The sequence below is a fragment of the Apis mellifera genome, linkage group LG14 (assembly GCF_003254395.2).
Source record: "Apis mellifera strain DH4 linkage group LG14, Amel_HAv3.1, whole genome shotgun sequence".
NCBI lineage: Eukaryota > Metazoa > Arthropoda > Insecta > Hymenoptera > Apidae > Apis > Apis mellifera.
In genome coordinates, this window is record NC_037651.1 from 6934640 (window position 1) to 6959537 (window position 24898).

The following is a 24898-nucleotide window of genomic DNA, read 5'->3' on the forward strand; positions in this document are numbered from 1 at the left end:
ACTATCTCGAAGTCTCGTTCCTTATTTTCCCTCAAATTTTAATTTCCAATTTTTCAACCATCTCAAAGTCTCGTTCCTTATTTTCTCTCCCGCTCTCAAATTTTAATTTCCAATTTTTCAATTATCTCGAAGTCTCGTTCCTTATTTTCCCTCCCGATCTCAAATTTTAATTTCGAATTTTTCAACTATCTCGAAGTCTCGTTCCTTATTTTCCCTCCCGCTCTCAAATTTTAATTTCCAATTTTTCAACTATCTCGAAGTTTCGTTAGAATCTTTTCTTCAAAGCGTTCCAATATGGGGGAATAGTTGGGGGAGCAAGAGGTAGGAAGGTTTGCCAAGGTTTGCAGGAAATTGGAATTGGTTCGATAGGTGTGCTTCCGAGATTCGAAGAGGCAAAAAAGGACGAAGGGATGGAAAATAAAAGGGACTCGACACGACGTTAATTCCATTTCTTCGATATGGAATTAAATTTTTTCCCTGATCATCCTCTCGATCCTGCGACGAATTTTACACGAAGTATCCGTTTAAAGGGATTTGTGTAATTTTGTCGCGCGAGGAATTTTTCGATCGATTCAGTGGCCACGAAACGATCGTAAAAATGGTTTGCGGCGGAATGAAAACGTGTCGAAACGCGCAATTATAATATTTCGAAATACGCGCGATTATATTCAGGAATGTGTACGCGGGATATTAGGATATTGGTATTCGAGTAACAATAATAAATTATGTTCCTTTATATATATATATATATTTTATCTATTATTATTATTTTGAAAATATATGCGAAATTTCGAAAGCAAAAGAAAATTATTTCGATATTATTTAATTTAATTTCCATTGTTGCCGATCTTTATGTTGGCGATTATTTCTTCCATTCGTTCAACGAGGCAACCGAAAGATAAAACGCAGAATTCTTCCGCGAATTCTTCCACCTCGTTCATAACCATTCTTTCGACTAAGTTAATTTCCGACCTCGTCTCGATTACACAGCAATAATTCCGATAAGAATCAATAAAATTCATCGTAAAGCTCTCTCAGCTTTAGTATACCAGGAATGGTATAATTTGGGGGGGGATAACTCCCGCGAAAGATCGTGAAAATGTTTGTTGTTCCTCTTTTTACTGCGCCCCTTTTTTTTTAATAATCAGAATCGCGATACAAATTTTACTCTTCGAACATTTACGTATTATTTTTAATAACAACTAACCGGAAATTCTATTCCTCCGATTGTTGGAAAACAATCCTTTCTTTCCCCTCTTGTTCAACTCCGATCGAAATACCTGTCGTCGAATCGAGCACCGATCTCTCTCGAACACTCGTTTCCATCTTTCTTTTCAAAAATCAGTCGGAGGATAACGGTACTCTAATATCATCGCTACGAGAGAATGAATCGAACCAGAAGTGAAATCACGGTTAATACACCGTGGCTTAATTACAAGGTTGGCGCGGGCCTAAATCGGCCTGTGAAAATTGAGCCATTATTAATCGTCCACTTTTACCGCTTGCAGGAACATTGTGATCCAACCTTGCGCTCTTCTTCCCTTCTCTTTTCTCCTCTCTCTTCTTTTTTTCTTTTCTTTTCTTTTCTTTTCCTTCTTCTTTTTTTCTTCAGCCGGTCGGAAGACCGGTAGCCCGAAGATCGGTAGCCGGAACACCGGTAATTATTATCCTTAATTGTCCAGCCTTTCGAGGATAAGATCGAAGAAAAGGGTTTCCTAAGGCGGGAAGATAGAGGGAGAGGTCCTCCCCCTCTCCAATCAGCGACCCCCTCCTCCCCCTTCCGCTACCTTGACTCCTTTGGACCCCTCTCGGAAATAAATCAATTAAGCCGATGCAGGCTTAAAAAGGCATCGTCATCATCATCGGGCTCAACGTCTGAAAAATAATCGAAGAGGATGGAGCGAGGATAGGAACAGAGAGAGAGAGAGAGAGAGAGAGAGAAAGGGTCAGAGAGATCGGTTAAATGGTATTGAACGTGTATTCGAGGTAATGCTTGTACATGTATCGCGATCAAGGATCTCGAGGAATATAAAAATTGGAATATGATTTTATAATACACGGGATATTTGTGATGGCTTAATAAATTGGTTGGATACGGGGAACAAGCGTAACGTGCTTTCTCGTCGACCGAGGAAAGGTGCGGAACACGGCCATTCAATCTCCATAGAAATGGAGCTAGGATAAAAATTTGAATTAATGGGAATGAAGATTTTGAGCGTTTGGATATTGGTCGATTTCTTGAAGCATTGAAGAACGCAATTATTATAATATTTTTACTATGAAATTATTTACTCATCTTTCTTGCAACCATTTATAATAATCCCAAAGAACATATACGAAAACTCTTTCGAATGTTTGGATAATGGTCGATTTTTGGGGGCATTGAAGATCGAACACAATAATAATCCCAAAAAACATATATAAAATATTATGGATACGAAATGTTCTCTTTCGAATGTTTGGTCCATTTTTTTAGGCATTGAAAATCGAACACAATTATTATTGTAATACTTTTTTACTATGAAATTACTCACGTTTTATAATAATCTCGAAGAACGTATTCGAATGTTTGGATAATGGTCGATTTTTGGAGGCATTGAAGATCTAACATAATAATAATCCCAAAGAACGTATATAAAATATTATGAATACGAAATTTCTCTTTCGAATGTTTGATCGATTTTTTAGGGTATTGAAGATCGAACACAATTATTATCGATATTGCAATACTTTTTTACTATGAAATTACTCACGTTTTATAATAATAATAAATCCCAAAGAACGTATATAAAATAAAAATATTAATATTAAATATTAAATATTATCCATACAAAAGCTCTATTCGAATGTTTGGATAATGGTCGATTTTTTAAGACATTGAAGATCGAACACAATAATAATCCCAAAGAACGTATATAAAATATTATGGATACGAAAGCTCTTCGAATGTTTGGTCGATTTTTTTTGGGCATTGAAAATCGAACACAATTATTATTGCAATACTTTTTTACTATAAAATTACTCACGTTTTATAATAATCTCGAAGAACGTATATAAAATATTATCGATACGAAAGCTCTTTCGAATGTTTGATCGATTTTTTTGGGGAGCAAGATTGAAGATCGAACACAATAATAATCCCAAAGAACATATATAAAATATTATGGATATGAAAGCTCTTTCGTTTGGTCGATTTTTTAAGGCATTGAAGATCAAACACAATTATTATTGATATTGCAATACTTTTTTACTATGAAATTACTCACGTTTTACAATAATCCAAAGAACGTATATAAAATATTATCGATACAAAAGCTGTATTCGAATGTTTGTATAATAATTTAGGGCATTGAAGATCGAACACAATTATTATTGATATTATAATACTTTTACTATTCCGAAGAACGTATATGAAATATTCAATGTTATCAATATTATTGAATCCCCTTCGAAAGGAGAAACAAGTGGAACTGGATCATTCGTAGTCGGGCAAATGTAGCAATCGGTTCGAGCGTAAAATAACTGGATACCATTTTCGCAATCTTTCTTTTTTTTCACGCTTATTACTATAACAACCATTTGCAAAATTCGTGCACAAGAAGGCCTGGTCTCCGATCGATTTATCGAGGCAACGAAAAACTCTCTCTCTCTCTCTCTCTAACAGAAGAAGGAGAGACTCGGAAGATGTCGAAACGATCACGGTTTGCCTTCCTCCTCTTTTCTCCAGCCGGCTGATTAGCGTGCTACACCGATGTTCCCCGTTTGCGTTTCACGCGTCACGATCTCCATTTCGCGCGTCGCGCCTTTCTTGCCACGTTCTCCACGTCGAACGTGGAGAGAGCGGGTGTCGGTTGCAAGAAAACGCGCCACGAGAAGTGTCAGCGGCGGTCGAGGAAACGAAGGATTAACAGACGCGCACAGAGGGAATAGAAGCTTTCGAGTCTGCAAACACTTTTGTCCTCCTCGAAATTCGAAAATTCGATCCTCTTCGATCCCAGATTTTTATCGCTCGCTCGAGGTTATCGCATCGAAGAAGAAGAGAAGATATTTCTGAAAAATCATAAACTTGGTAAAATAAATATCGGATTGGTCGCAAAGATTATTCGCAAGGCGAAGATATTACTCGAAACGACGAAATGGCGGAAGAATAAAGCTAATATTCTCACCCCTGTACCGACAGGAGGGTGGTTTACTCCTAGGAGAAAGCCGGTTCACCATGAATTTTTCGATCGGCCAATTCCCAGCTGCGGCCAATATGAGATTCGTCCCCGGCATACGAGATTTTTTTCCCCCTCGCCCCTTCCGTTTTTTTGTCGCCTCGTTTCGGTCACTCGCGATTCTCGCCTTCTCGCCTTCGAGAGCCTTAAGTTAATATTAATGGGGATATTTATGGCGGTGGGTGAACGCTGGTCACCGCGAGAGTACCACTGATAAAAGGAAATCTGAAAATGCCGTGATTTATGGCCAAGCCACTGTTCCACCATCCCTCCTCTCCTCTTCTTCATATCGAAACTTCCCTCGAAACGCTGAATAAGTTATTGGAGGGATAGTTCGCTGCATTCCTTCTTTTCTCTCGACGAGATCGAGGGAAATCATCTGGAGAAGAAATTAAACAACGATATTTCATATTCTGTGATTATCATCCTTCTGATAATAATAATCTCGAATATCTGTGGAGATCGACGTCCGTCTCGAAAGATCGTTGCGGAGATTTGAGAAAGAAATATCGCGGTCGCGATAGAATTGTTCGCCTCGAGATTCTTCTTGGAACTGCATCTGTTCGCTCGAAAGGAAGAAAACTTGGAGATGAGGAGGAAGAGAGGAGAAAAAAGAAGGGGAAAAAATGGTAGGAGAGATCTGTTGACGAAATACGGCCGACAGGCGAGCCAGAGAGGAGCGGATAAAGGGGATCGTTAAATAGTCGGACGTTAAGTAGATCGTGTCTTCAAAACAACGGATAATTACAAGTCGAAACGGGGCGTTTTAAGTGCCATCGATAAAACACTTAAGCGTTCTTCTTCCTTCTCCTCGACCGTTCTTCTCTTCCTCCTCGCCTCGTTTTCGTTGGAACCCGGAAAATGTACAAGTTTTAACGATCGTATAAATATTCATCGAATATTTTCCAAGGTGGAAATATTATCGAAACATTTGTCACTCGTTACCGTTCCTTACAGGAATGTCGATTGTTCTCCCTGCCTTTCCTTGCTGCATTGCTCAGCCAATGAATTGCTGTTATTGCAACGTTACTAGGATTCTTGAACTGAAAATTACCAAATGCTTATATATATATGGAATTCTAGCAGTTTATGGAAAATAATTCATAGGAGATATTTCCTATTTTTTTTTAAATTAGAAGAATTCTGCCGAGGAGGAAAATAATATTGATGAATTTAATTGAAGTTACTTGGATAAGATTCGAAATAATAATTATTGCGAACAATTAATAATAATATTCGAGATTGCATGGAAAGTATAATGGCCACGAATAATTGTTTATCTTCTATATCCACGGTTTCTTCATCCCTTTCAAGGACAGCACAAGATCTACGCTCTTTATTACACATCGAGAGAATTAGATTCAATCTAATTCTTATTAATTCTCAATTGTCATTTTCAGAGGACCTTTTCATCCCCTTCCACTTAAAAACAAAAAGAAAAAAGATAGAAAAAAGAGAAATAAAGAAGAAAATGAATTCTCGAGGCTGAATGGGTTAATGCAGGGTCGGTCCAATTACGCATTGGCGCATCTTGTAGCCGGGTCGCGGCTCGGTCTTATTGCGCTCACGAAACGTAAAGGAGATATTTATGGCCGCGTACACGTGTTCCCACATACACTCCGATCTATATTTGGCCGAGCAGCTAACCCTGAATTCCTGCCTCGTTTCTCGTGCGTTGCTCGTGCGGTATGCCAGCCTCCACAGGTTGCTCCCTCGAACAAGTGGTCCCTGGGTGCGTGCCGATAATACCAGACGCGTGGATCTCGTTAATCTCCCCGCGACGTTCGCCCCTCCTCCCTCTCGATTCTACGATTTTACCCAAATTTCTTCACCGATATCTTTTGAAAATCTATCGTACGTCGAGTTCGATTAATTTTCCAACCAAAGGTTCTCCTCTTTCTCGATCGTTTGGAGAAGGAAGAGGAGGAGGAGGAGGAGGAGGAGGAGGAGGAGAAGGGAGGGCTTGGTCTCGTAAAACGGACGGAGAGAAGAAACGCGAAAAGTGGCCGCTACCTTGTCGTTTGCACTCGAGTATGAATGTGCAACTCGATTTATGCCTTTGACCAACGACCAGGAAGAACCGCTATGGAATTTACGATACCTTTTAGAATAGCTGGCTGGGACGCAATTTGTTTCGATAACACGACTCGACACGTTCACCGTTTAATAGTCGCTTTTTTCCTTCCTCTCTCCTCTTGTGTATTTTATTATAGGGATGTATAAAATTTTGCATTAGGATTATTCGTTAATTCGTGATTTTCAAAAGTAGTTTTATCAACGTTAGAAATAATAAATTTCGATAAAGGAAAAATCAAAATTCAAATTTCCAACTGTTCGCGTTCGAGAAACGGATTCTTGGTCAAAGATCTTTGCCAATTTCTCTCTAACACGAAGCCATAAATCCTAGGAAAGGATTTACGCTTATCGGATCGAGGAAATTCAAGGTAATAATTAAAATTGATTTCCTACGAGATTTATTCGTCAATTTTCTAAAAGATTGCGCTACCTTAAAATTAAATTGCTATTGAACCGAGTATAAGTAGAGAATATAAAAAAAAAGAATCGATTCAAAAGTCATCAAGGAAGCAAGAGGAATTTTACGATTAAAAATCTCAATGAATCTCGACGAACGAGAAGAAAAATTCAATCAAATATCCAAGGATATTCGAGGCAAGGATTCAGGATCAATTTCCTCTTGGCCCATGCACGAGGATCGAAATTCAACGATAATTAAAATCGATTTTATACGAGATTTATTCGTTAATTTCTAAGAGATCGTGCTAAAATTAAATTCGATTTAATAAGCACAGCGAAGTATAAAATAAAAATATAAAAGAATAATACAAAAAGAAAGAATGGATTCAAAAGTCATCGATAAACCCGATTAAAAATCGGAGGAAACGTTAAGGATAATAAATCTCGAGAAGAAAAATTCAATCAAATATCCATATATTATATTATTCGAAGCAAAGATTCACGCCTATCAACTTCCTCTCCTCCACGCACATCCGGCGAGGATCGAGGAAATTCAAGACAATAATTAAAATCGATTTTATACCAGATTTATTCTAAGAGATATACCTTAAAAAATTAAATTCGATATAATAAGCACAGCGAAGTATAAAATAAAAATACAAAAGAATAATACAAAAGGAAAGAATCGATTCAAAAGTCATCGATGAGCCGATAAACCCGATTAAAAACCAGAGGAAACGTTAAGGATAATAAATCTCGAGAAAATTCAATCAAATATCCATATATTATATTATTCGAAGCCTATCAGCTTCCTCTCCTCCACGCACATCCGGCGAGAATCGAAATTCAAGACGATAATTAAAATCGATTTTATACGAGATTTATTCTAAGAGATCGTGCTACCTCAAAAAATTAAATTCGATATAATAAGCATAGCGAAGAGAAGAAAAGAATCGATTCAAAAGTCATCGATGAACCGAAGAAATCCAATTATTAAAAACCGGTTAGGTTTTAAGGACAATAAATCTCGATGAACGAGAGGGAAAATTCGAAGCGAAGCGTTCCCGGGTGTCTCCGATTCCCGGTCAAAGATTTCTTCTCCCCCCTCCTCCCCTTCCCAGCGCGAAAGGTACGGTCGCGAGGCCATAAATCCCCGGGGGAAGGATTCACGCCTTCTATCTGGAGGCCCTCTGGCCTCTTGGCAGGACGCGCAACGTGCAACGCGCGTCCTGGCCGAGGTAAAGTGTCCGAGTTAGGTCCTGGCCGAGGGGAGGGACAAGGAGTGGCGGAGAAGAGGCGGCCGATCCCTCCCCGAGAACCTCCGCAAGATTTGTCCCCTAATGTAGTCAGCTAGGCTCGGGGACGGTGGCTGCGGGGTGGATGGGGCTGGCAAGTAGGCGTCTAGAAAGTGAGTAATGCTCACGACAAACGCAGCCCCCCTGCGGGGGGGAGTTGAGGGGGTTGGGCAGGGGTTGAAACCCCGAGAGAAGGAAGATCCCGCCAGATAGGGTGCTAAGCGACACGCTAAGACCGCTCACTATCTCTGCGTGTCTCCTCGAGGGTTGCTTTTCACCCCGATATCATCCCTTCACCTCCTCCTCCTCCTCCTTCACTTCTCTATTTCGACCTCTTTGTCTTTCCTCCCTCTACTTCTTTTCCTTTTTATTCTGCTTTTTGTATCCCTTTCTCTTTCTCTTTCTGCCTTTGTTTTTTCTTTCTCTCTTGTCTGTTTCATTTCTCTTCTATTTTGTCAATCTTTCTTTTTGCTTGCTTGCTTGTTTGTTTTACTTTGTTGGAGAAGATGTAGATGAAGGCTCTCTCTTTTTCCTCCCTTCTTCTACTATTTCTTTTCTTTTGCATTTCACTCTTGGAAATAATAAAAGTTTTTGAAAGAGTATATATATAATATAATTGAAGGTGTTCTTTCGGAAATGATAGAAGATAATCTATGAAAATCGAAGAGAAGAGATCAATTATTTAATAGAAAATAATCGAACCAGCTTCAACGAAACTTACCCAGTCAACCAACTATATTTTTCCATATTCGCGCAATCGATCATTATTTCTAAAAAAAAGAAAAAACTCGCTTTATACGAGCCCACCCTCCTCTCGCAATCTCTCGCGATCCTTAACGGCCCGCAATTTGCCAGGGTGTTTTCCCTCGACTCAGGGAAGGAAGGGGATGCGAAGGAGAATTGGTGTTGAATCGTCGCTATCCCAACTCCTCCACGATTTTCCTCCCCTCCTCTCTTCATTCCACGCTGGTGCAGCCTCGAACGAGTTTCAGTTTCTTTCCTCTTTGACGTTTGACGATGTCCAAGCGTTCGACGATGTTCGATCGACGAGCGAAAAATGTTCGGTAACGGGGACGTTTGGAACGTGGAGCAGACACGTCACGTGGAGCGACGTCACGATAACATAAAGTCGGTGGAAAGAGAGTGGCTCGATTACTGCTCGCCGGTCGTCATCGGAGGATGACGACGAGGAGGACGGCTAGTCGGATGAAGGAGGCCTTTGTGCCTTGCCGGAAGCATGGATCGGCTCTTGATGCGCGACGTTCGGGCTTAAAGTGCCTCTTTTCTCCGATGCCACCATTTTCTGCCACGCTTCTGCTTTCGCTGGCTCCTTCAATTCATCTTGCGAATTCTTTTTCCGATTCGTTCGAAATTTTCGTTTCGCGAAGAAACAAGGAGGATCCAGTGAGAAAGATACAGGGTTAGTTAGAAATTTTATATATAACGAGAGGATCGTAGTTGATGATCTCGAATTTGAAGATTAACTTCGAGTCGGCCGTGACTGTTTCTGCAAGACAGATTACTCAAAAATTAACCGCGACGAATCGGAATAGAACGAATATAACGGAAAAACGGGGAGAAATGTTCGACGAAAGGATCAACATTGAAAAGAAAGGAAGAAAAATACCGCTTCTATTCAAAAACTTTCCGTTGTGGATCGATTGTTCCTCTTCCTGACTAAGCTAAGAAGAAGAAGAGAGAAAAAAAAGAGAGAAGAAAAAATCCGAAAACATGGTTTTTTCCCCTCCCCTCTCCCGTAACGCTCCAGTAAGGCGGAAAGATTGGATCGGTAAAAGAGTCGAGAGTGTCGTATATCGAGGAGTGAAATCAACTGGTTCGTGACGAACGGGTGGTGAAAAGGTATGAAAAAGGAAGGGAGGGGAGGAGGAGAGGAGGAAGGTAGAGATTAGACGGAGGAGAGGAAATTTTTTAGACGAGACACGAGGATGGCGAGGTGAGGCGAGTTATGTGTGGAGTGACTGATGAGTTTTCCGCTCGATTGGATAACGGGCGAGGCCAACACCCGCTCGCCTCTTCCATCTTTTTTCCATCCATCCGCGCCGCTCGACCTAAATCTGAGGCCGAGGCTGATGGATTCTTCCTCGCTGCATTGCGGTTTCCGATAAAGGCGGATCAGGTGTGTTGGTCGATTTTATACACCGACGCCGATCCGTAAAATTGAAAGGATCGAAGAAAATTGCCTTCCTGCCACGATCGCGCCCAATTATTCCTAGGGGGACTAGTTTGTTGTACCGATTATATTTACACGGTGTATATCCGCGATTCGATACGGGCGTGTGAAAAAATTTTTCATCCTCCTTTCTCTCTTATTTCGAAAAACCGAATTTTCGACAAATTTATCGATCAATTTTATATTTCTTTTTCTTCTTCTTAACGAGAAGATCTTACCGCGAATACCAAGTTGAATATTCTTCGTGTAATCGAATTTACACTTTTCCATTCTCATCTTATCGTTTCTTTTTCTTCGTACAATATTGTATCGCAATATATTCTTTTTCCCAATATTGTCTTATGAATAATCCAAAGGTTTTAACGATTAAAAGCGCTTCTCAAGTGATTCCTCTCTCTCTCTCTGTCTCGGGTTTTACCGAAACGAAAATAAAGAGCGGAGGAAGGGAAAGTTTGGGTAAAAATAAAATTGAAGCGTTCAAGATGGTCCCGGTTGATAGTCAGGCCGCGCACAAAGTGTCTGTTGTGCCGTCTTTTTATCCTTATGGTGTCGTTTCGATGAGAGGAGCATTGTGTGCACTTCGTTCACACCCGTTAGACGAGGGGGGGAGGGGTTGGGGGCGAGTATAAAGACATCCGCCGCGGTGACCGAGGCAGAAAACCCGCGCCCCTCCTCTCTCTCTCTCTCTCTCTCTCTCTTGAAAATAATTTGAATAATTACCGGCCCTGCTTTTTCATCGGGGATGCTAAACAGCTGTTAGCCTACGTTTCTCCTCTCTTTCTCTCGGGGCGGGAGACAATGCAGACAGGGCCCCTTAATTTTCTTAAAAGATCTCTTCTTCGAGGATCTCTCTTCCTCCATCCCTCCTCCATCGCTGTCTGCGGGGATTAGAATGACAATGCGACTCCCCTTTCTCATCGATTATGGACCAACGCGCGATTTTCTATACGCTCCCTAATATCTTCCCTTTCTTTCTTTCTCTGACGAATATTCTTTTAATTTATTTATTTATTTTCGGGTAAATTCGATGTATATTCTCTCAATCTCCTTCGAGACGAAACGAATTACGTTTAACGTATTCAAAGTTTTTCTCTCATGATGACAAATATATACGAGAGACGTTTAATTAGGGCTCGATTTACGATTACGATCTCGGCGGAAGAAAAATAATAATGATTAATCGCAGAGTTGTTCGATGGAGCCGGAATTCGAGAGGATCGAGGGAGGTCTAATATCCGCGGAGAGGACACGTCCGTCGTTGGAGCACGTACGAGTTCTATTAACGACGGGACAGCCAGCCCCCCGTTTTGGCAAAACACACAGCGAGGGGCTGGGGCAGCAGCGGAGGCAGCGCCGAGTAATAATTCGTCGGCCGAATTAGCGCCATAAGTTTACCGCCGCGACAGTCGCGGGGATAATATTAATCTACTTTGAATTTATACACAGTGCGGTCTTCCGCCGCCGCCCAACTTCCTTCGTATTAAGTCTTTCCCCGCTCTTTCGCCCCCGAAATTCCGTCAACTTCTCCCTTTCCTTCTCCCTTTTTCAAAATTACATCTCGATCGAAGCTTCGAAACATTTAAATGGATCTTTTTCTTCCTAGATTTCTCTTTCGCCGCGTCAACTTTTCCCTTTCTTCTCCCTTTTTCAAAATTATATCTCGATTGAAGCTTCGAGACATCTAAATGGATCTTTTTCTTCCTAGATTTCTCTTCCGCCACGTCAACTTTTCCCTTTTCTTCCCACCAATTTTTTCAAAATTACATCTCGATCAAAGCTTCGAAACATTTAAATCTTTTTCTTCCTAGATTTCTCTTTCGCCGCGTCAAGTTCTTCCTTTCCTCCCTCCTTTTCAAAATTACATCTCGATCAAAGCTTTGAAATATTTAAATAATGGATCTTTTTCTTCCGAGATTTCTCTTCCGCCGTATCAAGTTCTCACTTCCTCTCTCCCATTTTTTTCAAAATTACATCTCGATCAAAGCTTCGAAACATCTAAATAATGGATCTTTTTTTTTCTAGATTTCTCTTCCGCCGCATCAAGTTCTCCCTTTCCTCCATCTTTTTCAAAATTACATCTGGATCAAAGCTTCGAAACATTTAAATGGATCCTTTTTTTTCTAGATTTCTCTTCCACCGCATCAAGTTCTCACTTCCTTTCTCCTACTTTTTTCAAAATTACATCTCGATCAAAGCTTCGAAACATTTAAATGGATCTTTTTCTTCCTAGATTTCTCTTTCGCCGTATCAAGTTCTCCCTTCTTCCCTCCCAAAAATTTTTTTTCAAAATTACATCTCGATCAAAGCTTCGAAACATTTAAATGGATCTTTTTCTTCCTAGATTTATCTTCCATCGCATCAAGTTCTCACTTCCTTTCTCCTATTTTTTTTCAAAATTACATCTCGATCAAAGCTTCGAAACATTTAAATCTTTTTCTTCCTAGATTTCTCTTCCGCCGCATCAAGTTCTTCTTTTCCTCCCTTTTTCAAAATTACATCTCGATCAAAGCTTCGAAACATTTAAATGGATCTTTTTCTTCCTAGATTTCTCTTCGTCGTGTCAAGTTCTCCCTTTCCTCCCTCCACTTTTTTCAAAATTATATCTCGATCAAAGCTTCGAAACATTTAAATGGATCTTTTTCTTCCTAAATTTCTCTTCCACCGCATCAAGTTTTCCTTCCCACTTTTCCTTCCCCGCCTTTTTCAAAATTACATCTCAATTAAAGCTTTAAAACATCTAAATAATGGATCTTTTTCTTCCTAGATTTCTCTTTCGCCGCATCAACTTCTCCCTTTCCTCCTCTCCATCTTTTTCAAAATTAAATCTCGATCAAAGCTTCGAAACATCTAAATGGATCTTTTTCTTCCTAGATTTCTCTTCCACCGCATCAAGTTCTCACTTCCTCTCTTCTATTTTTTTCAAAATTACATCTCGATCAAAGCTTCGAAACATTTAAATCTTTTTCTTCCTAGATTTCTCTTCCACCGCGTCAACTTCTCCCTTTTTCAAAATTACATCTCGATCAAAGCTTCGAAACATTTAAATGGATCTTTTTCTTCCTAGATTTCTCTTTCGCCGTATCAAGTTCTCCCTTCTTCCCTCCCAAAAATTTTTTTCAAAATCTCGATCAAAGCTTCGAAACATTTAAATGGATCTTTTTCTTCCTAGATTTCTCTTTCCATCGAACAAGAATTCGATCGGTTTTTAATCGGAAATATTTTTCTCTCGAAGTCTTCTCGGAGAGAAGATTCGATGAGGAATTTTCATTATTTTGAAAACGACTCGTGTCGATAATTTTTGGGAGGAGGGGGAAGGAAGATTGGAAGTGGAGATTAATTTAATTCTCGAACGAGTATCTTGGAATATAGGGTGGTTTATTTACTCAGCGCGCGTATTAAGACGCGGTCAGGGGGAAGGGGCTAGATTCACCCCTTCGGTGTAGACGGATAAATAACTCAAGACGGCCTGGGAATAACTTAAGACGCCCATTCTTAATGAAAACCAACTATATTCCCCCCGGAGAAATTCTATACATCTCGTATCATCCTCGTTTTCGATCCTTCTCTATCCCAAAAATCGACGATCCTCTTCTCTCCTTCCTCCTTTTCCTTCGAATCGAGTAATTTTCATTAATTTAATTCACGAAAGGAGAGGAAAGGAAAAAACTTTCTTTAACCTCGGTTGATAAGGTGTCGAGAAAGGGACACGAAGATGGGCGCAAAAAGAGACCGGCGGTGGTCTACGTTTAACCCTCGTTCGACGCCTCGCATGCATTACGCGCCGTTTTACCGAACCTTCTCTCTCGAAGAAGAAGAGAAGAAAAAAAAAAGAAAAGGAAAAGAAAAAGAATTTATGTTAACCTCGAGCAAACCGCGAAGTTAAGTTCGCTCCTCCGTCGTCGAGGAGGATTAAGACATTGCCGGCCTAATAATTTTCATTTCACCGGCCGCAAATATTTTGTCCGTCCGCCATTTTTCTCCCCATCCCTTTCCCTTTCCCTCTCCTCCTCTCTCCCTTTCCGTTTCGAAAATTTCAAAGCAGTTTTTCCCTGTCAAGGGTCGGAGGGGGAGGAAGGGTTTCTTTCGCTGATTAGACGGGGGCAGGAGGGGAGTTTTCGCGGGGGAACGGGAAGATTTTCCAGTGGACAATAAGGTGTCGGGCGAGAAGGTGGCGCGGCACGGCCGAAGGTGAGCATCTCGAAACGCGGCACTGCAATTATGAGCCATACCACGTCGGGGCGAGCCTCGTAACGAACTCGCTATATTGCCCACCATTTCGAGACTGGCCGCGCGTAGACGCTCTTTACCTGCCTCTTTCTCCCATCTTGGGGGAGGGGGGCCGCTGTTAGGCCTGAGAATAATGTTTCGGAGATGAAAGGAAGGAAGGAAGAGAGGAACGTTCGGGGAATAAGAAGCGGTGCACTGGCGAATTCCTGATGTTGGTGACCTCGATCCAGCTTCTGCGAACGATAAGTCTTGAACTGGGATTTGACGAAAGGAAAGGTTTAGGTTAAAGGCGTGTCTTTTTTATTTCTTTGGAATATTTTTCGAGATAGAGATTTTCGATAAGGTTTAGATAAGCTAGGTTTAGATCTGTCTTCTTGTCGTTTGATTTATCAGTTTCTCGAATTTTTGAACAGGCTCTCTTTCTCTTTAGCTTGTGAAGAGATTTTGATTACTAAGCTTGTAGATTTTCTTCGTTCATTATCATTATTTCTTGGAGAAGAATGAAAGATTTTCGGTGATTTAGCTAGACTTGGACTAGCTTTTGTGAAAAGCTTTGCTCGAAATCAGGATTTCTTGAAATGATTTTGACATCAGTTTCCCGAATTTTCGAAGAGAATTTCTCTCCAAGAGATACGTTTTTCTTGGTCGGTTATCGGAATATTTTCTCGTAGAAGATGGATGATGGGTGTTCGATTTATCTCTTCTATCCGCAACTTTTCAAACGATCAAGAATAAAAGATCTATTTTCGACCAGGGATCCTACAATTCCATCTACAACATATAAACTGTGATTATGCGCTAAATCGATCCTTTAATTTTCAATCGACCTCGATTGGAATCGGTGGGATCGAGATCGATCGATCGTTGACTTGTTCCGACTTGTGATCCGAGTGAATCTCTGGGACTCGTTCGCTCTAAAATAAATCATATTGCAGAAGATGCCACGGCCAGCAGGAAACAGCGACCAGATGTGGTCGCTTTGCTTTACGAGACATGTGTGTACAGGCCATCGGATGACACTTGCTATATTTAGTTCTGTGGGAAAAAGGGGTTCCACGCACATAATTACACCTACGCGAAACCTACCGCGTGTCTCTTTGAAAAATCCTTCTCGATTTTCCCTTCGTTCGTTCATTTTCTCGAGACAAGATAAAAAAGAAAAAAACTCGTCGACGAGGAAAACAAACTCGTACGAATTCAATTTTTCACTCGAACCCCTCCGTTGCTTTAATTTTTACGTCGAAAAATATATATATATGGTGTCTGCTTAAAAATAAACAATAACACCATTCTTATTTTTTAAAACGTTGAAGTTTTGAAATTTGAAATCCTCAATCTAATAGAGAGTTAAATACCTGTCTAATTTATTTATCATCCGATTTTTAAGAGGTTCGATCAATTGATTAAACGAAGTAAATCATAAATCTGGCGAGAAGATTTACGTGAAAGAGATAGAACGCTTCGTATCGGAAATTCTTAGGTTCAGAGGGAGCCGTTCTAAAGCAAATAAATGTTTCCTCCCATTGCGAACGTTTGTTAATTCACCGAGGACGGTTTCTCAGTCGAAATGAATCTCCATGATCCACGTGGCTGGCCCGTGTCCCATGTGGAATATTCTACAAGATCCCACGTGTGATCTTGACGGGGAGATCGCGTGGGAAGGCGAGCGTCGCACGAAACGTCGCCAGCTGTTCACACGTGTCCTTTATGCGTGCATTACTAAAAATCCGCCGCGTTTCAAACGTCTCCCTTCTCCCCTCCCTTCCCCTCTTTTCAACGATCTCACGATTCTCTTATCTCTTGTACTTGTTTCGGTGGAAAAGGAAATCGCGTGTATCTCCGATTTTTTTCATTTTTTAGATTGTTTTATTTAATTCCCTTTCCCCCTTCTTCTTCTTTTTTTTCTCGATAAAAAGACGAGGAACTGTTTCAGATCGACACGCCGATCGAGAACGAAGCGGACGTGACGTCGGATGCGAACAACCCCGAGTCCAGCTTCCCGGAAAAGGGTTTCAAGGGTGAGTGAAAGAAAGAGCAGAAGGGTAGAAAATTATACCGTGAAACTTATATCCCCCATTTAACATTTATCCTTCCGGATGCGTTGAAACCCGCGTAAACAATTCCTATCTCAATTTACATTTTCTCGTTTCCTTTCGCTTTCGTCGTTCGCGAAACTTTGGTTTGGAGAAGAAAGGAAAAGAAAGAATTACACGCGCGTAAACGAAGAAGAATTTGTCAGAAAACAAACGTGTAATTTGTAATAATTCATCGAAATCGAAATATGGAATAATATCTGTGCAAATTACTTTCCAAATATTCTCTCTCTCTCCGATTCAGATTGATTCGCAAATCTCTGATTCGATAAGAAAATCTGTAAAATTTGTAAATCGCGCCGAGAATCGAAAAAAATAAATAAATTCGCATAATTCGCGCGACGGAAGTTGAAGTGAAACCAAGTTGGACAGCAGGAAGGAAGGAAGGAAGAAAGGAAGGATCGAATTAAGTCGGTCGCGTTCAGACATCCGACGAAACCAATCCACTTAACTCCCAACCCCGTTCAACCCAGCCCGAAGGGGGAGGCCGAGTGGAAAGGTCGTGGAAGGTTTTGTTCTCGAACAAAAATCTGACAAATATGCCGCGATTTGCCGAAGAATGGAGGCGAAGTACACTCGGCCACCCCCTTACCACGGGTTCCAAGGATTCTCCCAACCGTCCCTCCGCTTCCACAGAGAGGGTGGCGAGCAAAAGGGTGACTCTTAAATTACTTAGACCGAACAAAACGTAACAAATGACGGTGAATCGGGCCACTTATGCGATATTGGCCCATCACCGCCACCCACGTATATTGATACCGTCGCATTAGGGCTGCCAGACTCCCTCCCCTCCCCTCTCTCTGTATCCTCTCTTTCCTCTCGAAGAATTCTCCTCTCGGAGAAGAACCGTTTCTGCGATTTTGATGGAACGGTGTCTTATTCTCTTCTCTTCCCCTCCTCGAATTTTTGCGATTGGAGGGGGATCGAGAAGTTGTATTTCGTTTCTTTAATCTTTTTCGAGGGAGGGAGGGAGGGAATGGGTGTATCGTTTCCAAGATTTGTAAAAGAAAGAAAAGAATCGTCTTCGAATTATTTGGACAGTTTCTTTCAATTCTTTTTGAGATGATCGAATCGATCTCTTTCTTTCTCGGAGTGAAAGTGTTTTCTGCAAAGATACGGGCGGACGAGTATGGTGTGTTGTAACGCCACCCCCCTCGCAGTTTTCTCCGTTCCCAGACTCGGTTATTAATGGTTTTCGCGAACTCGGTTCATTAAGGAGCTCACGAAACTACGAGGAAACTACCCCCTCCTTCCCCCTCGCGGGCAACGTGTCGAAAACGGTGGCCGCGCACTAAATTAACAACGTATATTATTTCCAAAGGTTGCGCCGCTATTTTCGCCCTTCCCTCCCCGTCCAACTCGATTTTTCGAATTTTTATCTTCCCTTCGATTTGGAAATAATTTCGAAGAAAATTATTATTCTCGATACTCGTGGCTATCAAATTACTCGTGGTTGTTGCATAGAATATTTGTTGAACATTTGGTATGAATTATTGAAATCATTTATCATAATCAATTTTTGGCATAATCGTGAATCTCATCTTCCACTAAAATTATCAATTGAAAACATACCCTTTTGAAATAACAATTCCCCAAAATATATCGAAATTACTTGTTCACAATCCCAATCATTATCGACATTAATAAATATTCTTCTCGAAGAAAAAAAAAAAGATTAACGAATTAATCAAAAAAAAAAATAACATTTTACGATTGCCATCTTCCAAGTGAAAACACTTATCGATTCTTGCATCGAATACGAGCAAGTGAAAATCATCGAAATCACTTTCTTTCAACGACTCGTAAACAATAAATTAATAATTACGAAATAACGATTATCCATTTGATGATAATGATGATAAAAATGGTGGCAACGATTCGAAGGGTTTTCAAAGGTTTTCAGCAGCTTCCTTTCAACGCACGTTCGTCGGTATCAATCTCCCCCTCCCCTCCCCTCCTTTTTTGCCAGCCGCTAGAATTACACGCGCTATTATCGCGGAAAAAAGCAGCGGCCGAGATAAGAAAGAAGCGAGAGGGAGGAGGGGAGGGGAGGGGAATTCGCGATCCACCGGTCGCGGAAACCGAGAGATGAAGACATTATCGTGATCCGTGGCCGCGTGTTTAAGCGTGGCAAGAACGCAAAAGAAGGCGGGAGGGGAGGGGAGGGGAGGGGAGGGAGCGTGGGTCGGCGAAAGAGGGAGGAGATGGGATGCACCTGTCCACAGGCTCGCTAACAAGGAACATGACCCGGCGCGCGCAAGCGGAACTCGGAGCGCCGCCGTTCCTTGAAAAATATTTCTCAGCCGTGCGTGGAACGATGGCTTTCTCTCGAAATATTCGGGGAAAAACAGCCGCCTATATGAATAAACTTAGAATCGGCTTGTACGCTTGTAATTGGCAATTAAGCGGGGCGACATTTTTAGAATTCTCGTTTTACGACCATTAGAATTTTAGCCGTTTCGTCGCCTTTTTTCTTCTTCTTTCTTCATTCAGCCGTGTTTACGTTTACAAACGAACGAACGTCGGAAAGGAATCGTTTTATCGATCGAATCGATAATTCAATTTATCTCTTTCAATTTCCATTCCAATGAAAATTCGGTTATTGTATCACTTGGAAAATTATTTTCCAAGAATTTTTACAATTTTTTTTTTTTACAAATCCATCGTATCCTCGTGCAATCGATCGAAACAATCCAAATTTGTATCCGTTGAAGATCGGTTTTAGAAAAACCGAAGACGAAATACTTTACCGACTTAAGGTAAAAAGAAAGAAATTCAATTACCCGGTTTGATTTTTCGCATCGCGTTTCTCGCAATTAGAGGCGAGTCGAAGCTCTCGAGGATTGTTGAAGATTCGCTTCCCTCCCGCTTTCAGGGAACACTTTTTCTCCATCCCTGTCGTCGTTCCGCGGCGGCCAACTCCGCACGCCCGTGGAATCATTCTAGGCCAAAGGAGATAATGCAATAATAAGTATAAGTTAGGCGGAGAAGTGGGGGGGGAACGAGCGCCCCTCGCAATCTTCGGTGCCGGTTGATTATTATGTCGTTCCGGACGGGCCTCGAGCATTTTCACCACCGCTACTCTCTCAATGGCTTCGTTGCGTTTTCTCGCGGAGTTACTCGAGTTCTCCTTCTTCTTCTTCTTCTTCTTTTTTTTCCAGGATTGTGAGATTTTTTGAGAAAAGGTATCGGTTCGAGGAACAGGTTTCAAGCTTTTCGTAATCTTGCTAAGAATTACGTATACGTGTCAATTCTCTTCATTCGAGTTTTTCGAGGATTTCATCGTCTTCCTCATGTTTTTGAGAAAAGTTCATCATATTTGTAAGCAAGAGTTTTTGTGATTTTATCAAACGATAGCAAAAATTCGTGAATACAAATGCCAATTCGAGAATTGGCCTTCTTCTTTTTTCCCAGGATTGTGAGATTTTTGAGAAAGGAAGAGTTTTTAAGTTTTAATAATTTTACCAAAAATAAATACATGAATGGCTTCACTCGAGATCTTCTTTTTTTCAGAGTTGTTGATTTTTTGAAAAAGATTGAAGGGGAACTTTTCAATCATAAATATGTCTCATAGAACCACTTCATCGAATCACTTGTCGATTTTCGCGAAATTGAAAATAATTTTTAACAATTTTACCAGCGGAAATTGTTAATAAATTTCACTCCTTTCCCCCATAATATTTTTCTTACGTCACTTCTCACACCATCTTCCCTTTCTTCTTTCTTCAAATTCATTTGCAAACTCTTCTCTCTTCTTTTCAGAGAAAAGATATCGTTGCAATTTAGAAAGTTCGATACATAAATCGATGTACGTTTTCGTAGAATCACTTCGAAAGCGAGGCTCGAGGAGATAAATTTCGAGGAAAATAGGGAAATGATTGTTTTTCGTAATTGTAGCGTGGAAGGCGAAGGTCAAGCGCGGAGAAATGGAGGGCAAAAACGTCGGCGGTGAAATTGATGGGAACGTCTTATTTCGAGGGCCGCCGCTTCTTCCTCCCTCTCCCCCTCTCCCTCCTTATTCCCTTCCTCGCTTTTGTCTCCACTCTCGTCTTGGCTGACTATGACAAATAATTGCCGAAGCTTAACATAAGCCAGAGCCGGTATACTTAGCTAATAGCAAAAAAAGAAGAGGGAAATAGCGACAAGTTTTAACTAAGTGTGTCCTCTCCTTTTTCCAAGGAGCGCTGCGTGCCACGCAATCGGCAGAGGTCTTTGCCTTCCCTCCCCTCTCTGAATCCCCTCCTCTCCCCCTTGAAATCTTCTGCAAACGATAGATCGTTTCGTAATTTTTTCTTCAACCGATCGATATTCGATTCGAGCAACGACGACGACAATTATATTTCTTGGAAGATGGAATTCTAGAAAATTGAGAATATTGAATTTCGAAATATAAATTGTTCGACGAACGAATCGATGTTCAAAAATTAAATGGATAGGAAGAATGTATTTTTCCTTTAGTATTTTTCTTTTTTTACATCGGTTGATGACATTTTTACGGTTAACGGGACGGGAGAGGAGGGGGAGGGGAAAGAGAGAATTATCCGAGAGAAACGAGTTTCCAGTATTCCGACGACGGGGCGAGTTATTCGAGCAGAGAAGCAGAGTGTTGAACCACCGCCTGATGCTACTAAACGCTGGATCGACGTGCATGCGTGACACCCTTCGTCATTTTCGTCGTCACCAGTCGTCCTTAATGTGAATTTAAGAAGCCCCGCAAACGACCGTCGATCCTGCATTTCCATCGTTACTCGTTTTAAATTATTCCTCGTCTTGCCGCGTTTCAACTCCCCCCCCTTCTTCTTTTTCTTCTTCTTCTACCAACTCGTTTCACGTACCCAATGTACACTTATTTCCCTCGTATTCCGTAATAATCTAGGAATATTCCATTGTCCAAACCATCATCGACAAATATTTTATTCTTTCAATTACACATTTATTTTCACCTCGTCTTTATCTTTTTCCAATTATGCGACTGTATATATTTATTTTTATCATCGACATCCCTCCTCGATTAAAAAATTCTTCTTCTTCTTCTTCTTTTACTTCTTCTACCAACTCGTTTCCTGTAATAATCTAGGAATATTCCATTGTCCAAACCATCATCGACAAAATTTTATTCTTTCAATTCTTTCAATTATCATTTATTTTCATCTTTATCCTCGTCTTTATCTTTTTCCAATTATGCGACTGTATTTATTTTTATCATCGACATCCCTCCTCGATTAAAAAATTCTTCTTCTTCTTCTTCTTCTACCAACTCGTTTCACATACCCAACATACACTCGTAATAATCTAGGAATATTCCATTGTCCAAACCATCATCGATAAAATTTTATTCTTTCAATTACATATTTATTTTCACCTCGTCTTTATCTTTTTTCAATTATGCGACTGTATATATTTATTTTTATTATCGACATCCTTCCTCGATTAAAAAATTCTTCTTCTTCTTCTTTTACTTCTTCTACCAACTCGTTTCATATCCAATATATACTTATTTCCCTATATTCCGTAATAATCTAGGAATATTCCATTGTCCAAACCATCATCGACAAAATTTTATTCTTTCAATTACACATTTATTTTCACCTTTATCCTCGTTTTTATCTTTTTCCAATTATGTGACTGTATATATTTATTTTTATCGTCGACATCCCTCCTCGATTAAAAAGTTTTTCTTCTTCTTCTTCTTCTTCTACCAACTCGTTTCAACGTACATTTATTTCCCTCGTATCCCGTAATAATCTAAGAATATTCCATCATCAAAACCATCATCGACAAAATTTTATTCTTTCAATTACACGTTTATTTTCATCTTTATCCTCGTCTTTATCTTTTTCCAATTATACGACCGTATATATTTATTTTTATCACCTTATGACATCCCTCCTCAATTAAAAAATTCTTCTCGAAGAATTGAAATCGAGGAATCGCGGGAGCAAAACCGAGCGCTCGATCGAGCTTTTTTTCGAGGGAAAGGACAAAAGGACGAGGCGTTGGATTGGCCCTTGGTCGTGACCTCCCCTCCCTCTCTTCCTCATGGAAAAACATTTCGGAAAAGTCGGTCGACCGGGAACCGCCATTTCGACGTCCATCTCGATTCTGCAGGAAACCGGAGACATTGCGCGAACCAAATATCCGGACACTTTTGTGTCGATCGAGAAGAGAAAAGAAAAATGAACTCTTGGTTGGCTAATATTTCTTCGAGACGAGGTATATGTCATTGACACGCGAATCTCTCGAAATCGTGCGAATTGAATCGATGTCGTCGGATGAATTATCAAAGTAAAGGAAGGAGATTGAAATATAATCGCGGAGGAGGAGAGAAGAAGTGTCAAAATATCCTAATTCCGTGTATTATTTATTCCATTGTCGGAAGTATATAATAATAAATAACGATATTTCAAATTGTTCCAGGAACCGAATTGGTGCCGAGTTGATCTGCGTCATCAAGGATCAGAGGATAGGCAAATTGCTTTGTGGCGGAACGTTTCAATAACGATAGTCGATTTAACATAAAATATTTTTGTACACGAGTTATCATATATTACATACATATATATATATATATATATATTATATATATTAATCTGTATAATATACAGAGGTGTGTCGAAGATGAGATGAGATGAGATGAGATCAGGCTTTATAAGAAAAAGGGTATCGTGTGCAAGGAAGGTGGAGGAAGGAAGGAAGGAAGGTTAACAATCGTGGAAAAGAAAAGAAAAAAAAAAAAAAAGAAAGGAAATCAAACGACCGCACGTTTTTTTTTTTCTTTTAAATTGTTATATACTCGATTATTATTTTATCAACGCACAGAGAAATGGGTGCAATTATACGGGGAAATAGGCGTTGAAGGCGACAAAGGAATCCAAAGACGATATATTCGATATATATATATATACACACATACACACACGTACACACAAGCATATTTCCTTTCGGCTAAATATTTCTATTCGTGCTACGGTAAAAATGAGGTGCAAAGAGAATGCGTGGCTATAAGGAAAGAAGAGATTATTTGCGAAGAGACGGCTTCATTGTGAATGATCGATAGATGAATTCCGTTAGATTTTAGAGAATTTTTCCATTACATTCTTTAAAAAAGATATTGTATCGTCTCATCATTGTTTCGCTTTTTCCTCTCTCTTTTTTCTCTTTCTCTTCCTTTTGGAAAATTTTTTGAACGGGAAGAAAACTTTGTCGATCTATTTTTTGTTTTCCTTTTTATACAATCGTTTATATATTTATTTAAAGCAATTATCTAATGTAACAATTAATCAGCATACATATGTATACACACACACATATATATATTTTTATCAAATCGAGATCATGAGAATTAATCTTCGAACAGGGGGATTCGGTCATTTCCACGAGCCATCCCTTCGCATTTTCGGATGAAATGGTGCTGACGCAGAATTTATATTATTATTATTATATACATATATATATATATATATAAAACATATATATATTTTTTTTTCTTTTTTTTTTTTTTTTTTTTTTTGAGAGAGAGACTTTATTCGAGTTTGGGTAACGACTAACACGCTTTTACATTTATATTAATATTATTATACATATACATATACATACCACGGAGAGAGTTTGGGTGCACGAGGAGAAATGGGATGCGCGAGAGAGTATTGTGCAGAGAGTTTAATCGGTGCGCTCAAGCGATTGTTCGGTGTTTAATCGTTTTTTAAACGTAGAGACCAGAGTTATAGGGAACGCAATATTCGAGAAGCTTTTTTTTCTTTTTGTTATTTTATTTATTATTATTAATATTATTATTATTATTATTATTATTATTATTTTTTGCGCATTTTTCAATCAATACTACTACTACGAATACCTTTAGCGAATTTTTTTCCGGCTCTCGATGTATCACAATTGTATATGGCTGTCTCGTATACATAGACAATGGTTATTAGAACGCGTTGAAGAAGAATCTAGAAGATCATTAGGAAATAATTTACATACTTGTTCGTCGTAGAAGCTGAAAATAAAAATGGCAAAGTAGTACTGATCATGTATACGTATACACGAATTAATTTATTATTCCTTCATCACCGAATATTCCATATATTTTCTCTCGTCGTTTTTCAGATTTTTAATATAACGAATAAAATAATAATAATAATTTCAAATGGTAAGAAGATTTTAATTTTTGTTCGCAATTCCTCTTGGATTTTATTTATTTATTTCCTTGTTTCTCCGAGAGGAGAGGCAGGAAGAAGAGGAGGAGCCAAGGAAGAATTTCGAGGGGATTAAGCGAAAAACTATTGGGATTGTTTATAAAGGTGTTCAACAAATAGCCAGCAACGCGGGAACACGTGGAAACACGTTCAATCAAGATTAGAACTCGCATGCGGGATCCTTCGTAATACGAATTAGGGG

General features: G+C 39.9%; 1 protein-coding gene across 2 annotated transcripts in view; it reads left to right on the top strand.

Annotated features, from left to right (window-relative positions):
- Positions 1-24540, top strand: part of LOC409985 (ubiquitin carboxyl-terminal hydrolase 48) — a 73573-nt gene extending 49033 nt beyond the window's left edge. For both annotated transcript variants that reach the window (XM_393474.7, XM_006562989.2), the window contains 2 exons: positions 16339-16423; positions 22916-24540. In XM_393474.7, coding sequence (XP_393474.5) covers positions 16339-16423; positions 22916-22938 — 108 coding nt within the window. In that variant the 3' untranslated portion in view covers positions 22939-24540. The remainder of the gene's footprint in view (positions 1-16338; positions 16424-22915) is intronic.
- Positions 24541-24898: the final 358 nt, after the last annotated feature.